The sequence below is a fragment of the Radiomyces spectabilis genome (genome assembly GCF_025331425.1).
Source record: "Radiomyces spectabilis strain NRRL 2753 chromosome Unknown BYT42scaffold_7, whole genome shotgun sequence".
NCBI lineage: Eukaryota > Fungi > Mucoromycota > Mucoromycetes > Mucorales > Radiomycetaceae > Radiomyces > Radiomyces spectabilis.
In genome coordinates this window covers 1538583-1551876 of record NW_026251932.1, presented here as the reverse complement: position 1 = coordinate 1551876, position 13294 = coordinate 1538583, and the positions used below count along the sequence as shown (strand labels likewise).

Genomic DNA, 13294 nt, shown 5'->3' with positions numbered 1-13294 from the left:
GAAACAAAGGAGGAAAATGCACAGTAACTTTAGCCAATGCTCATGCTGCATACTCATTGTCATGCTGCTGCACGGTTCTTTTGAAGGATGACAATGAGTTGCCACAAACATTAAGACAGTAACAGTAACAATCTTAGTTCAAACATGTGCTCATTTTTATCATCGTAGAATTGACAATAGTACGATAGTTACTTTTAATCCTAGATTTTCACTGTTTTGTTATTGTACAGTTATTTCCCTTTATTTTTTCCCTGTGCTGCATTCTGATCCTTACATTCCTCATGGCCCTTGTTTTATGGGTTGGTTTGGGTTATTTCATGCTTTCGATGCCCGTCTTGTCGCGGCGCGCGGTCAATGGAACGCGCATTTCTCAACCTCGCAGGATCGATGCGCACTTGTGATGTATCAACCAGTGGCCATGTAATGTGATGCGTACTCGGACCCTTCGAAATAGTCGACTTTTGTCATGCTCGTCTTTTTTGTGATATTTTTTCCCTTTCCTTTTTTTGGGTCTTTTTATTCGCTCACGTCCCTTTTACTTCCCTTTCTTTTTTTTTGATTAGAGTCTTTACCGATTTTTCTTTTTTCATGATTTCGTTTGATGCTATTGCGATGTCTTCTTCTTCGTCACCACATTCTGTTTCTGTGCACCGAAATAAAGCAACGTGCAAGCTCAATGGATTGGACGGCCTTTCCTCCAGCAAACGACGGAAACAAATTGGGAATTATTATATTGGCGAACAATTGGGCAAAGGCGCGTCAGGTAAACTGACGTGCGTTTTCGAACTTTTTTTTCCCACTTCATCTCATCCAAGCGCAAAAAAAATAGGCCATGTAAAAATGGGTACGCACCGAATTACTGGACAAAAAGTCGCCATCAAAGTGATTGCCAAAGCGTACCTCGCCAGTAACCCGTCCGTGGAACGGTCCGTGAGACGCGAGATTGCCATTATGAAACTATTGGATCATCCCAACATTGTCAATCTCATTGACGTGATTGATTCGCCTCATTCGTCCAATCTGTAGGCAAAAGGAAAACAGATTGCAAACCACTCACGGACTTATTGGTGTGTGACATGGATAGTTATTTGATCTTGGAATACGTACCTGGCGGTGAACTGTTTGACCGATTGGTCAGTCAAGGCCGCATGTCCGAAGTCACCGCCCGTAAATACTTTCAGCAAATCATTATCGCGCTTGAATACTGTCACCAACACTACGTATGGTGAGTGTACCTTGCCTACCCTCAAAGGAAATGAAACTATCACTATGCGCAGCAATCTCTGATTTGATTTTGTCAGTCACCGCGACTTGAAACCTGAAAATCTGTTGCTCGACGATGAAAACAATATCAAGATTGCCGATTTTGGCATGGCCTCCCTTCAACCTGTCGATGCCCTATTACGAACAAGCTGTGGGTAAGCAATAAGTTGCCCTAACAATACACATACAATGCGGTTACACAAAATCGATCATTCCTCTATGTAGATCACCTCACTATGCAAGCCCAGAGATTATCAGTGTATTGATGATAACCTTTTTCTTTATATGAAACCCGAGTTATCATAAGCATCAATAATGATTGATTTTTTTTATTATAACCCATAGGGAACACCATACAATGGAGCAACCTCGGATATATGGTCTTGCGGTATCATATTGTTTGCTTTGCTTAGTGGACATTTACCATTTGACGACGATAATATTGCCTATTTGTTGAACAAAGTAAGTCCAAGATATAGGTTTATTTTTTGGGGGGAAGAAGAGGGTCAAGTTGGGAACAGTGGGGCTGACTCTATATGCGTTAAAGGTTAAACTGGGCCATTATGAAATACCGACTTATGTGCCTGCTGGTGCACGCGATATGATCAAAAGAATTCTCGTGACTGATCCTGCCAAGCGAATGACGGTAAGAACGAACATCATGAAATTCCACCGTGTGGGATGCGGAAGCAAAGGGAATAGAAAGAGGACAAAAACAAACATCCATTAGATAAAAGAAATTAGGAATCATCCGTGGTTCAAAAAGCCGTCGATTCATCCACGGACGCTGCTGCCGGGTCCAGTTTTCAAGTACGAAATGTTCAATGTGTCGATGATAGATAATGGCGTTTTCCGCACATTGAAGGATTTATGGGCCGATCTTCCGGAAGACACGATCATCCAAGCGCTCTTGGACGATCAGTAAGTGAATGTCATTTAACATAATTCGATTTTTATTTCTTAACACAGACAACATTATCAAAAAAGTCATAATATGCTGAAAACAATGTACATGCTACTTCAGCATCACGCCACCAAATATCGGCACACCGAATACAGTGCCACTGCCAACCCTCCTCGTAAGTACAACCGTGAGTCGAATGATCGATTGTTACAACTGAATGGAAACATGTGCGTACCAGGACTGAGTAAGCGTCGCCCCATGGCTATCTGTGTTTCTCCACCCAACAGTAAAAGAGTGTTTCCATCTGCGCCAGCCAAGACAGATGCATCATTGACGGAAACAACGCCGAGTTCAGCTCCTGTTCAGAGTCGATACTTGTTTCGTCGTCCATCCGGTCGACCAAAGTATGCCACTCCTTTGGACATGGTACCACCGAGTTTGTCGTCCAAAGGCAAACGGCCTGTCAGCCAACCACCGTCGATCCCATCTAAACCGATCATTATCCGAGACGACCTCTTGCACCAGGACACCGTTGAGACCCCGTCTTTGACCAAGTCCATGCCTTCAGCTCTTCGAACCCTCCGAAGGCGACCTCGACATCAAACGTTGGTAGACAAGCTGTGTTGATGTCAGACAAAATACTCACAGATTACCATAATAGATCATTGTTACGACACATGTCGTTGCATTCCCCGTCTCGGTATCAAAAGCCATTAGCTGCTCATTGGATGGGTTCGTCACTCGTCGACGAAACGTGGCACAAGATAGAGCACGCTTCACCGTTTCTCCCTCATGATACGACGCCACTGCCATTCCGTCGCCACTCTATCCACGTTGAACTGCCACAAGGCTCACGTGTCCCGGATCCTATCTCGGTCATGCCTCCTTCATCACCGGGACTTTTTCAAAGACCATGGCCTCTGGATTCCGCACAATTGGAAGAACAGCTTAATCAGCAAAGAAAGCGATTTTCCAACGGTGGGACCCATGGATTGAAGCGGTGGTCATGGAAGGCCAAAGATCCTTTTGGCAAATGGCCATGGAATCCCACCGTGGCTTATGTAGCCCCTCCATGCCGCAAGCGGTTCTCACTACCATCCGCCCTGCGTCCACGCAAGATGTCTTGCCTCCACTCCCCTCTTTTCGTGTACCCGCTGACGACTTGCGAACAAACGGACCCCAATCACATTTTACATTTACATACAGGCTGCCATGACCATCCCCGTCAGTTTTTGCACACATCCACCCAACAGCGTCCTCAAAGTTCAATGGCTCAGGCAAGTCCTTTGGAGGAAAAATTGGTTTCGAAAAGACACAGTTATGCAGACACCCTGGCGTATTTAAGTTCCTGGCTACCATCCCTGTTTCGATCCAAATCAGCCAAGGTAGGATTTTCCCCCCAAAGAAACTGCAACTACCTGCATTGATTCAACCATACATTAGCCTCTACAGACGTATTCGATTGATTGCATAGCAGACCGAGAAGCTGACATTATTAGTGTTCTCAAAGAACTCATCGAACAGGTAAGTGTACGATATCATTATTGGCCAAAAGCTCGTGTCAAGAATAACTAGGTATTTTTTACGGATTAGTGTTTTGAAGGATGGCTAATGGAAGGGCCAGAAGGACATGGATTTATTACAGGTAAAAGTAGGGGAACGATAGGCACCGCAACCTTTCGCTTATCTTGATGATATCTGTTCAGATGGTCAATCAGGCCAAGTTCAATTTAAACTGGAGATCGTGCCGTCCTTGGCCAGCACCAATCATCAGACGACTATTTATCAAACGCGATTTGTGCACAAGCAAGGTGAGAATTACATATATAATTGGCGGGAATCGACAGCGTTAATATTTATACAAACTGCTTAGGTAATGCTGTCGCGTTGGAAAGTGCTGTCAAGCAAATGAACAATATCCTAATCGAACTAGGCTACGCCGTACCACAGCAGCATGTGTGAAGAAAAAGAAAAGGCTAAATTGCAATGACATCCAAAGAAATAGACAAGAACTTAGACCTCAACTTTTTTTTTACCATTTATCTTTAGTAAAAATTGTCAAAGTCGTAGAAGTGCTAATACTTGTTTGGACCTTGTGCTTCGTGATTCTGATTGATGTTTTTCCTCTGCCCACTATGTGATAGTCACTGCATTACCAAAGGCGAGGTCCTTGTAAAACGCTCAAGACAAGTATTATTTGTCGTCCCCAAAACGGTAGAGCCCTTACGCCAAAAGTGAAAGTGATGGGATAATAACCTTGCATAAAATGCGGCGGCGATAAATTGGGAAAATTCGTGTCACTTGAGAAATCCATTGAGCTGACGGTGTGACGGTTGCCACTGAACTGCGCTCTCCTGATTCTTCCCATTTTTCTTCATACATATAATGTCCATCGAAATTGAATCGGAAGAGTAATTATCGTCGTGGTTGCAAGATATTGACAAATGGACTAATTTCGATATTGTACTGTATCCGCCTCTTTCAGTGTTATTCGGCTTATTCTGCAGTTTTTAAAAGAAAATCAACTCGAGCATACAGCGAGCGTTTTGGAAGACGAGACGTTGGTGACGTTAAACACAGTGGAAAGCAGAGACACCTTTACCAAGGACATTGCACAAGGACGATGGGATACCGTATTGAAACAAGTGTCGCATCTCAAGATTCCTCCACGGAAACTGATGGATCTTTACGAACAGGTACAAAAACCGGCGCGGCGTCGTCCTCGGATCGAAAAGTGAGCGTTTGCTAATGTCCGATACGACTGCAGGTCATTATCGAGTTGGTAGAAATGAAGGAACACAGTGCAGCACGAACGCTGTTACGGCAAACGGAACCGATGTTCTTACTGAAGCAACACCACCCGGAACGGTACTTACGGCTAGAGCACTTGCTGTCACGAAGTTTATTCGATCCAAAAGATGCTTATGCCAGCGGCATGACACGCGATAAACGTCGTCAAATTATTGCGCAAGCGTTAGGCAGCGAAGTGGCGGTGGCACCACCATCCCGACTAATGACATTGCTGGAACAATGTGCACAGTGGCAGCATCAACAAGGCATCTTATCGTCGGATGCCGACTTTGACGTATTTCAAACCACCGCCACCGTGGAATCCAAGGAAGATGCCGATGCACTGGCCAATGAAATTTATTGCACCATCAAAGTAAGTAAGCGACACTTGGCAGTACTCCGGATCGACAGTCATGACTCAACATCTGGCACAAACGCAATGGCTAGTTCCCTGGAAAAAATGCGTACGCGGAATGTTCTCTATTTTCACCCAACGGACAGTATTTTGTTACGGGATCAGTGGATGGGTTCATCGAAGTATGGAATCACAGCAATGGGAAACTACGTAAAGATTTGAATTATCAAGCCGAGGTAAGTCGTGAGCTTCCCCGTTTGGGAGTCTTGACTGATGAGGGGTGTCTGACATGGCTGTTACGCGCTTTTTTTTTCACGCAAGGACAACTTGATGGCGATGGATGAATCTGTGATATCACTTGGCTTTAATAGCACCAGTGAACTTTTGGTGTCGGGCTCCACCGACGGCAAAATTGCGGTAAATACATTTTTCTCTGGCCCGCACGGATGGAATGAGTGAAAAAACGATATTCATCGGGTCTTTGTATTTTAGATTTGGAAAACCCAATCCGGGTTTTGTCAACGGCGGTTCTCGCCCGCGCACAGCCAAGGTGTCACTTCGGTCTGTTTCAATCGCCAAGGCACCGAAGTGTTGAGCGGCAGCTACGATAAGACAGTGAAAATCCATGGTGTGCGATCGGGAAAAAGCTTGAAAAAGTTCACTGGCCATGCATCCTTTGTCAACACAGTGTTGTACGTAAAAGACGATACCTGCGTTTTGAGTGGAGGCAGTGATGGCACTATCAAGGTAACTAAGAGACTCGATTGTGGTCATCATAAAAATTAATATATTCTGGTCATGGCTTTCATAGATGTGGGATGTTGCAGAGGAAGCTTGTTTGTATACCATTAATCCGGCAATGAATTCATCCGCGGCATTGGCGGTGCAATCGATCCTCTCTGTGCCTTTGATTACGGATCAAGTGCTCGTGTGTAACAAGAGCAATCGATTAGCGTTGATGACGATGGACGGCAAAGTAACGAAAACGTTTTCACACGGCAAGGAGAAAGGCGCCGATTTTATTAGCGCGGCGGCATCTCCTCATGGCGAGCTCATCTATGCCATTGCCGAAGATTCGGCAGTGTACTGTTTCTCGGTAGCCAGCGGGAGTCTGTTGGGTGAAACGAAAATCTCGGACAGCGAACTGGTTGGCATATCCAGCCATCCATTGTCCAACATTGTTGCATGCAACGATGATCAAGGCCATGTATATTGTATTTCAAGTAAATAACATCATTTTTTACATTCTAGAAAGATTAAAGAAGCACATACAGCATATATGTATCTGTAGAGAGTCGTAAACCCATCTCTACAAAACACGTGTGTATCTACAATTGAACGCCTTTTCATGAAAAGAAAAAAGATCACGATGGATACGTGCGATGTTACAGAATATGTGACTAAAAAGAGGATGATCACATTAGCTAAAAGGCGTCAAGAAGGATATTGGCAGGCTATTAATTTGGCCTTTTCCCAAAAACACGGCGCGTCGCGTCTTTTTTTTCCATCTTTTTTAATACCACCCCAATTATCAGCGCCAAAAAAAAAAAAAAAATTTAACCATCCTTGTTGATCGTTAAGCCTTTGTTCCCCTTGATTGACAAAAGCCAATGTCAGAACAATGTCAAACGATGCTAAAACAAGATACCAGTCGTAGGAGCCATGCTCTTTTTCGTGGCCGTAAAACCACCATTCCCACTGCCCAGGGCTCATCCTCCTCCGCATCCTCCTCATTTTGCTCAATGGCACCATCGCACTTGAAAAAACCAGCACGACCCCCGGGCTGGGTGGTGAAGCAGTTATCACGTGCCAAAGCAGACACAAAAGCAATCATGCCAGGCATGTCAGGACACAGTGCACTGAATGAAAAGTACCGACTCTAAACAAACCATGATTTGTATAGCCAAGGCACCCAAGATGAGCAAAGTAACCAACGGGAATAAACCCAGAGGAGCGGATCCCATGATTGTCGAAACCGCCGAACCTGTTGTGCCACTGGCAAGGGAGGATCCACCGTTATCAGCCGAGCAGCAACGTGTGGTGGATATCGTCATCAAAAAACGTTGCAACGTATTTTTTACGGGTTCCGCGGGTAACGTGTGACGGAGAGAGTTCTTGGGTTTCCATGATTCAATGTTTTGGTAATCATCGTCATGCTTTAGGCACAGGAAAATCGGTCTTACTGAGAGGTGAGTAACTATGCAAGTTGTGTGATAACCAAGTGGAACAAGACGAATAATTCAATTGATTTGCGGGATCAGCCATCATCCAACAGTTGACGGAAATCTATGGTGGCGGAGTGGCAGTCACCGCCTCCACAGGCATTGCTGCGTGCAATATCAACGGTTGCACAATTCACAGGTAAACTGGAAATTCCTGGTAAAAAAAAAAAAAAAAAAAAAAAAAAATACAAAAACCGAAAGGTGATCTTAACAGATAAGAGCAGCTTTGCTGGTATTGGCCTGGGTGACAAAACCGCGGAGACGCTTATTCAGGATATTCAAGCACGCCCCGATGTGGTACAACGATGGCGAACCACTCAGTGTTTAGTGGTCGATGAAAGTAAGTGTTTTGAATTTTTCCTTTTTTTTTGGGATTTTATGATCGTGAGAAAGGAAAGGTGGGAAACATTGCCAAGAAAGAAAAAGGAAGAATCCAAAGAAACCGTCTATCCCCTAACTTTTTCCATCCAGTTTCCATGATTGACGGCTTGCTGCTTGATAAGATTGAAACCGTGGCACGCTCCATCAGGGCAAATCCGGCTCCTTTTGGCGGAATCCAGGTGATAGGCTGAGAGGGTGGGAATTTTCAATGGGTCACGAGAACAATTCAAGTTAAACAAACGAAATTTGGGGGACGGGATCATCCTTTTTTGATTTTTTCCACGATTAGGTTGTGTTCACCGGAGATTTCTTTCAATTACCCCCTGTCAGCAGAAACCGTTATTTTAACTATGCCTTTGAAGCCAAATGCTGGCTTCATGTAATCGACCAAGCCATTGTCTTGAAGCAGGTCTTCCGACAACGAGATCAAAGTAAGACAATTTTCGTTATCTGGTGTTTCGTGGTCCACATATTGAACGAAAGGCTGACCGATCGTTTTTAATTGGTTGCGTCGATAGAATTTGTAAATATTCTGAACGAGTTGAGACTGGGGAAATTATCCATGGAGTCTCAGAGAATCCTTTCTTCATTGGACCGTCCGCCGGCATCAGAGTCCGCCATCGAACCTACCGAGCTGTGAGTTTTTCTTTGAAGCGTTTTCCTCGATTTCCATTCCAAATAAGGTTTGACATTGTTTCAGATTTGCGATTCGGGACGAAGTCCGGGCGGCCAATGAAACCCGATTGGCCGCTTTACCTGGCCGCATCCATGTTTTCAAAGCCATCGATCAAGGTGAACGGGACAAGATAGCCCCATGCCTCGCTCCAGAAATCCTTCAGCTTAAAAAACACGCTCAAGTCATGTTGCTAAGGAACATGGATCGACAATTAGTAAATGGCTCTTTAGGTATCGTGGTTGGGTTTACTGGAGAAGACGAATACGCGGATCCTTCAGTCCTAGGCCAAATCTTAGGTCAATGGGGAATGGCTGCTACCAATCGACCCGGATTTCCCATTGTTCAATTCTCCAATGGACGAAAACAAGCCATCTATCCAGAGAAATGGTCCCTTGAAATGGGTAGGTGTCTCTGCCCTTATCGCACTTCCCCAATTTGGGAATGTGCGCGCTCCTTTTTTTTTTAATGGACGCCCAATATTTTTTTTTTTTTTTTTTTTTGTATTCAATTTATTTTTGAATGGGCGCTGTAACAAAAAAAAAATGGAAAAAATGCTCACCACAGAACTGTAGGACACCAGGAAATAGCATCACGGACGCAATTGCCATTAATGTTGGCATGGGCATGGTCGATTCACAAAAGTCAAGGCCAGACATTGGATCAGGTGCGGGTGGATCTGGGAAAAGTTTTCGAAAGTGGGCAAGCGTACGTTGCACTTTCTCGTGCCACCTCACTCCGAGGACTTCAAATTCTCAATTTCGATCCCAAAAAGGTCATGGTCAACCAGAAAGTGGTCAAGTTTTATCAGCAATTTTAAATCTAACAAATGATAATATGAAAAAAAAAATAGACGCATACCCAATCCCTTGCTCATTTCCTTTTTTTTCGCGCCCACATGACTCTACAAATTTGTAGCTATTTGTTTCTCTATTTAGAACTTTTTCAATGCAAATTGACCAATAAGATGAAAATGCCCACTTATCTGTGCGGAGGAGAATGGAGGCAGATAAGAGGTGCTCTTCAAATGGAACAGAATCATTAGAAAATCTTGACAACCAAAAAAAGAACCCGCAATTTTTTCTTTCTCTATCTTGTCGCTATGACACTTTTGAAACCTGTGGAAAATTTCGCTGCTGCAATTCAGTGTCCGCGGTGGTACACCAACCGATCCGATTGTATAAAAAGCAACCTCGTTTGCAAAGGAAGGATGACTTCCTAGACGAAAAAAAAAAAACAGTCAGGTTACCCTTTTTTTTTAATACTTACTTACTTTCTCCCCCCCCCCCTTTTCCATCTTCTTTTTCATTACTTGTTTATGGATTTAAAAGACTCAAAAGACCCTGGCTTTATCGTTGAAGAAACCGAAGGATCCAAGGTCTTCGTGGTGGACGGTGAAACTCGCACTGAACCTACCAATGAAGATTGGAAGCACCTTCGTGAAGTCGCTGACAATATCCCTAAATCCGCTTACTTGGTTATCTTATTGGAGTTCTGTGAACGTTTCACTTACTATGGCCTGAGCGGTCCCTTCCAAAATTACATTCAACATCCTAACCCGCCGTCTTGTAAGTCATTTAAATCACTCGGGATGTGATCTGATCCCAAATAATTGACCGCTTTTTTTTTTGTCCTTTTTTTTTCTTCTAGACCCTGCCGAATTGCCTGGTGCTATGGGCAAGGGTCAACAGACGGCCACCGCGTTGACCACTTTCTTCCAGTTCTGGTGTTATGTCACTCCCGTAAGTGTTTAATTTTTTTTCTTTTTTTGCAAGAACCAAGTGATTTGGTTTTAGATTGGCGGCTTTTTTCAGTTCCAGATGACTTACACCTTTTTTTTGTTTTTCTTTTTTGCTTGTGGGTGATAGATTATTGGTGCTATCATTGCTGATCAATACTGGGGCAAATACAAGACCATTGTCGTCTTCGCTTTTATCTATTTTATCGGTCTGATTATTCTTACCCTCACTTCCATCCCTGCTGCTATTAGCTCTGGCGCCACTTTCCCTGGTTTCGTCGTTGCTATTATTATTATTGGTCTGGCCACTGGTGGTATTAAGTCCAATGTGTCCCCTCTTGTCGCTGAACAGTACCGCAACACCAAACCTTTTGTCCGCACTCTCAAGTCCAAAATTAACTCTCGTCATGCTTCAGATGAAGGCGCCGATGTTCAAGCCGCACCGACTACCGGTGGAGAACGAGTCATTGTGACCCCTCAAGCCACCTACCAGAAACTCTTCAACATGTTCTATTGGGGTATCAACTGTGGTTCCCTGGCCGCTATTGCTACTACCTTGCTTGAAAAGAATGTCGGTTTCTGGCCCGCTTTCTTACTGCCCACGATTGTGTTTATTCCCGGTATCGCTATTGTCCTGGTTGGCAAGAACATGTACGTGCAAAACCCTCCTCGTGGCAGTATCTTTGTCGAAGTGTTCAAGGTCCTCAAGATGTCCACCAAGTACGGTATGGAAGGCTGCAAACCCTCCAATATGCGCCGTGATCATCCCGAAATCGCCAACAAGTTGACTTGGGATGATGTCTTTGTCGATGAATTGCGTCGTACCTTGAAGGCCTGTGCTGTGTTCTGTTGGTTCCCCATCTACTGGCTTTGTTACTCTCAAATGACCAACAACTTGGTTTCCATGGCCGCCACCATGAATACCGGTCATGTCCCCAACGATATTATGCAGAACATCAACCCTCTGACCTTGGTCATTGCCATTCCTATCATGGATCGTGTCGTGTACCCTGGATTGCGTCGCATGGGTTTCCCTATGCGTCCTATGCTCCGTATCACTCTTGGTTTCTTCTTTGCTGCCGTGGCCATGGCTTACGCGGCCGGTATTCAGACCATCATCTACGACTCTGGTTTTGATCCTGCCCAGCATAAGAAGAGCAATGTCAGCGGTGCTTTGATCGTCCCTGCTTACATCTTTATCGGTTTGTCTGAAATTTTCGCTTCCATCACCGGTCTTGAATACGCGTACAAGAAGGCTCCCGAGAAAATGAAGTCGCTTGTCATGGCCATGTTCTTATTCACCAACTGTCTTGCTGCCGTTCTTGGTTTCGCCCTTGTCTCTGTGGCGGTGCATCCCAAGCTCAAGTGGATGTATGTCGGTATTGCTTGCGCCATGGGTGCGTGTACCCCTCTCTTCTACTTCATTCACGGCAAGAACGACAAGACTGATGTAGAAGAAGATGCTATTGGACGTGATGCGGAAGAAGAGCTGGCCTACAACCAAAACGTCCAAGTCGTCTCCGACTACGAAGTCGAAGCCAAACCTACCGTTTAGAAAAACAAAAACTAAAAACCAACGCATGTAAAAGAAACCATTAAACAATAGAAAAAAATTCTCTTTCCATGTTACCAATCCTTATACTGTAAAATAAACAACGTAATATGTAATGAATTTCTTTTATTTTCAAAGTTCTGATTGGTATCAACCATGCAACATCGATCTGGACGTCATTTTCTCATGCCTGCAAAACCTTTCTTGAGTGACTTTGAAGGCAATCAACAAGCAAATCCTACCATATAGAACGTGCACTGGAAAAGGTAGAAAAATTACAGCAGTAACAGAAAGCGCTGCTACACTGATTATCTATCCATTTGTTATGCTGAAATACCCGTTTCTCTTTGTCTGCCTTAAACCCCCGCCCCCAGTGATGGGGATCATCAGTTCACTTCACAGAGTTTTACCAAAGAACGCGACGGTTACGGCGAATGGTTTTTCTTCTCTGGAGAAGCAAAATGGAATCATTGCAAGTCAGCTCCGTTATCGATGAATGTGATGCTCGTTCTTGTATCGGTGATGAGGTCGTTAGAAGTATACCTGCAAATCTCATGCTCAAAGCAACCTTCTATTCAGCGCCAAGAAGCAAGCTGCTATCGATGAGAGTAGTCCATGCTAGCTCGGCGACATGCCATCGAAATGAGTTTTGTCACGCGATGCTCTGAGTGGCGGCATGCACCTACCTTGGTTAAACAAAAGAGATACGCTCTCAGCAAGATGCTCAAAAAGCGACAGCAGAGTATTTAGATTCATGCATTGACGAGGCTGTTTTCTCATATCATTGTTTTTCATGGGCTCACATATATCATAGCGGCCCAAATATTCAAGCGGATATGAGATCCTTCATCCTTCCACAAAGAAAGGAAGCGATGACGTGTACTCGACAAAGAGCATTCATGCAATATTCACCATCTGTTTTGGGAAAAGTTTAACATTTTTTTCCATCGCATCATGTGAGTTGGGTGCAAATTAGCTTTGGTGCATTGTGTTACGTCGACTATGCATGGTTACAGCAATGGAAGAACTTTCCATCCGGTACACTGTAGGCGTACAGCAGGACACATTAACCCGGGAATGAGGGAAACTCAAAGATGATGGTCCATACTCCAATTTTAATGGTACGAGGTGTTTTTCTCATTCCCACCGGAAATACCTTTGTCACATTACAGCAAACCTGCCATCTCAATAAACTGAGCCATACATGCGCTCTCTCAGTCCATTCCTTTTTTTTTTCTTTCCAAAGCCCTGATCGCTCAATACTCGAGTGGTCTTCTGCAAATAAATCGCTTTCAAGCTGTTTTTGTATACGTTCTATTTATCCTTCATTCATGCACAATCATCATCAACTGATGTTGGCGTCGATATGATAACTGTCGGTTGTTTCACTAAAATCAAATGGCTTATTTTAAAGGT

At 44.1% G+C, this 13294-nt stretch overlaps 5 protein-coding genes across 5 annotated transcripts; all 5 read left to right on the top strand.

Moving 5' to 3' along the window:
• Positions 1-840: 840 nt before the first annotated feature.
• BYT42DRAFT_593985 (kinase-like domain-containing protein) lies at positions 841-2188 on the top strand (the record flags this gene model as incomplete). Its single annotated transcript, XM_051570736.1, has 6 exons — positions 841-1022; positions 1085-1225; positions 1302-1418; positions 1489-1522; positions 1609-1725; positions 1994-2188. The coding sequence occupies 6 exons, from the start codon at positions 841-843 to the stop codon at positions 2186-2188; spliced, it is 786 nt and encodes a 261-aa protein (XP_051423269.1).
• On the top strand, positions 2179-4228 carry BYT42DRAFT_362730 (uncharacterized protein). The gene is made up of 7 exons (XM_051563232.1): positions 2179-2342; positions 2406-2772; positions 2829-3552; positions 3611-3691; positions 3761-3812; positions 3874-3978; positions 4041-4228. Exons 1-7 carry the CDS (start codon positions 2258-2260, stop codon positions 4127-4129), a joined length of 1503 nt encoding a protein of 500 aa, XP_051423268.1. The 5' UTR covers positions 2179-2257; the 3' UTR covers positions 4130-4228.
• A 278-nt stretch (positions 4229-4506) lies between these two features.
• On the top strand, positions 4507-6631 carry BYT42DRAFT_598898 (WD40 repeat-containing protein-like protein SMU1). Its single transcript, XM_051570972.1, has 7 exons — positions 4507-4578; positions 4653-4863; positions 4935-5330; positions 5405-5548; positions 5634-5729; positions 5805-6059; positions 6124-6631. The coding sequence occupies exons 1-7, from the start codon at positions 4553-4555 to the stop codon at positions 6541-6543; spliced, it is 1548 nt and encodes a 515-aa protein (XP_051423267.1). The 5' UTR covers positions 4507-4552; the 3' UTR covers positions 6544-6631.
• A 1571-nt stretch (positions 6632-8202) lies between these two features.
• On the top strand, positions 8203-9680 carry BYT42DRAFT_362621 (uncharacterized protein). Its single transcript, XM_051563231.1, has 4 exons — positions 8203-8346; positions 8434-8551; positions 8616-8992; positions 9172-9680. The coding sequence occupies exons 2-4, from the start codon at positions 8478-8480 to the stop codon at positions 9504-9506; spliced, it is 786 nt and encodes a 261-aa protein (XP_051423266.1). The 5' UTR covers positions 8203-8346; positions 8434-8477; the 3' UTR covers positions 9507-9680.
• A 138-nt stretch (positions 9681-9818) lies between these two features.
• Positions 9819-11966, top strand: BYT42DRAFT_572258 (POT family-domain-containing protein). Its single transcript, XM_051568585.1, has 3 exons — positions 9819-10156; positions 10239-10330; positions 10457-11966. The coding sequence occupies exons 1-3, from the start codon at positions 9907-9909 to the stop codon at positions 11879-11881; spliced, it is 1767 nt and encodes a 588-aa protein (XP_051423265.1). The 5' UTR covers positions 9819-9906; the 3' UTR covers positions 11882-11966.
• Positions 11967-13294: the final 1328 nt, after the last annotated feature.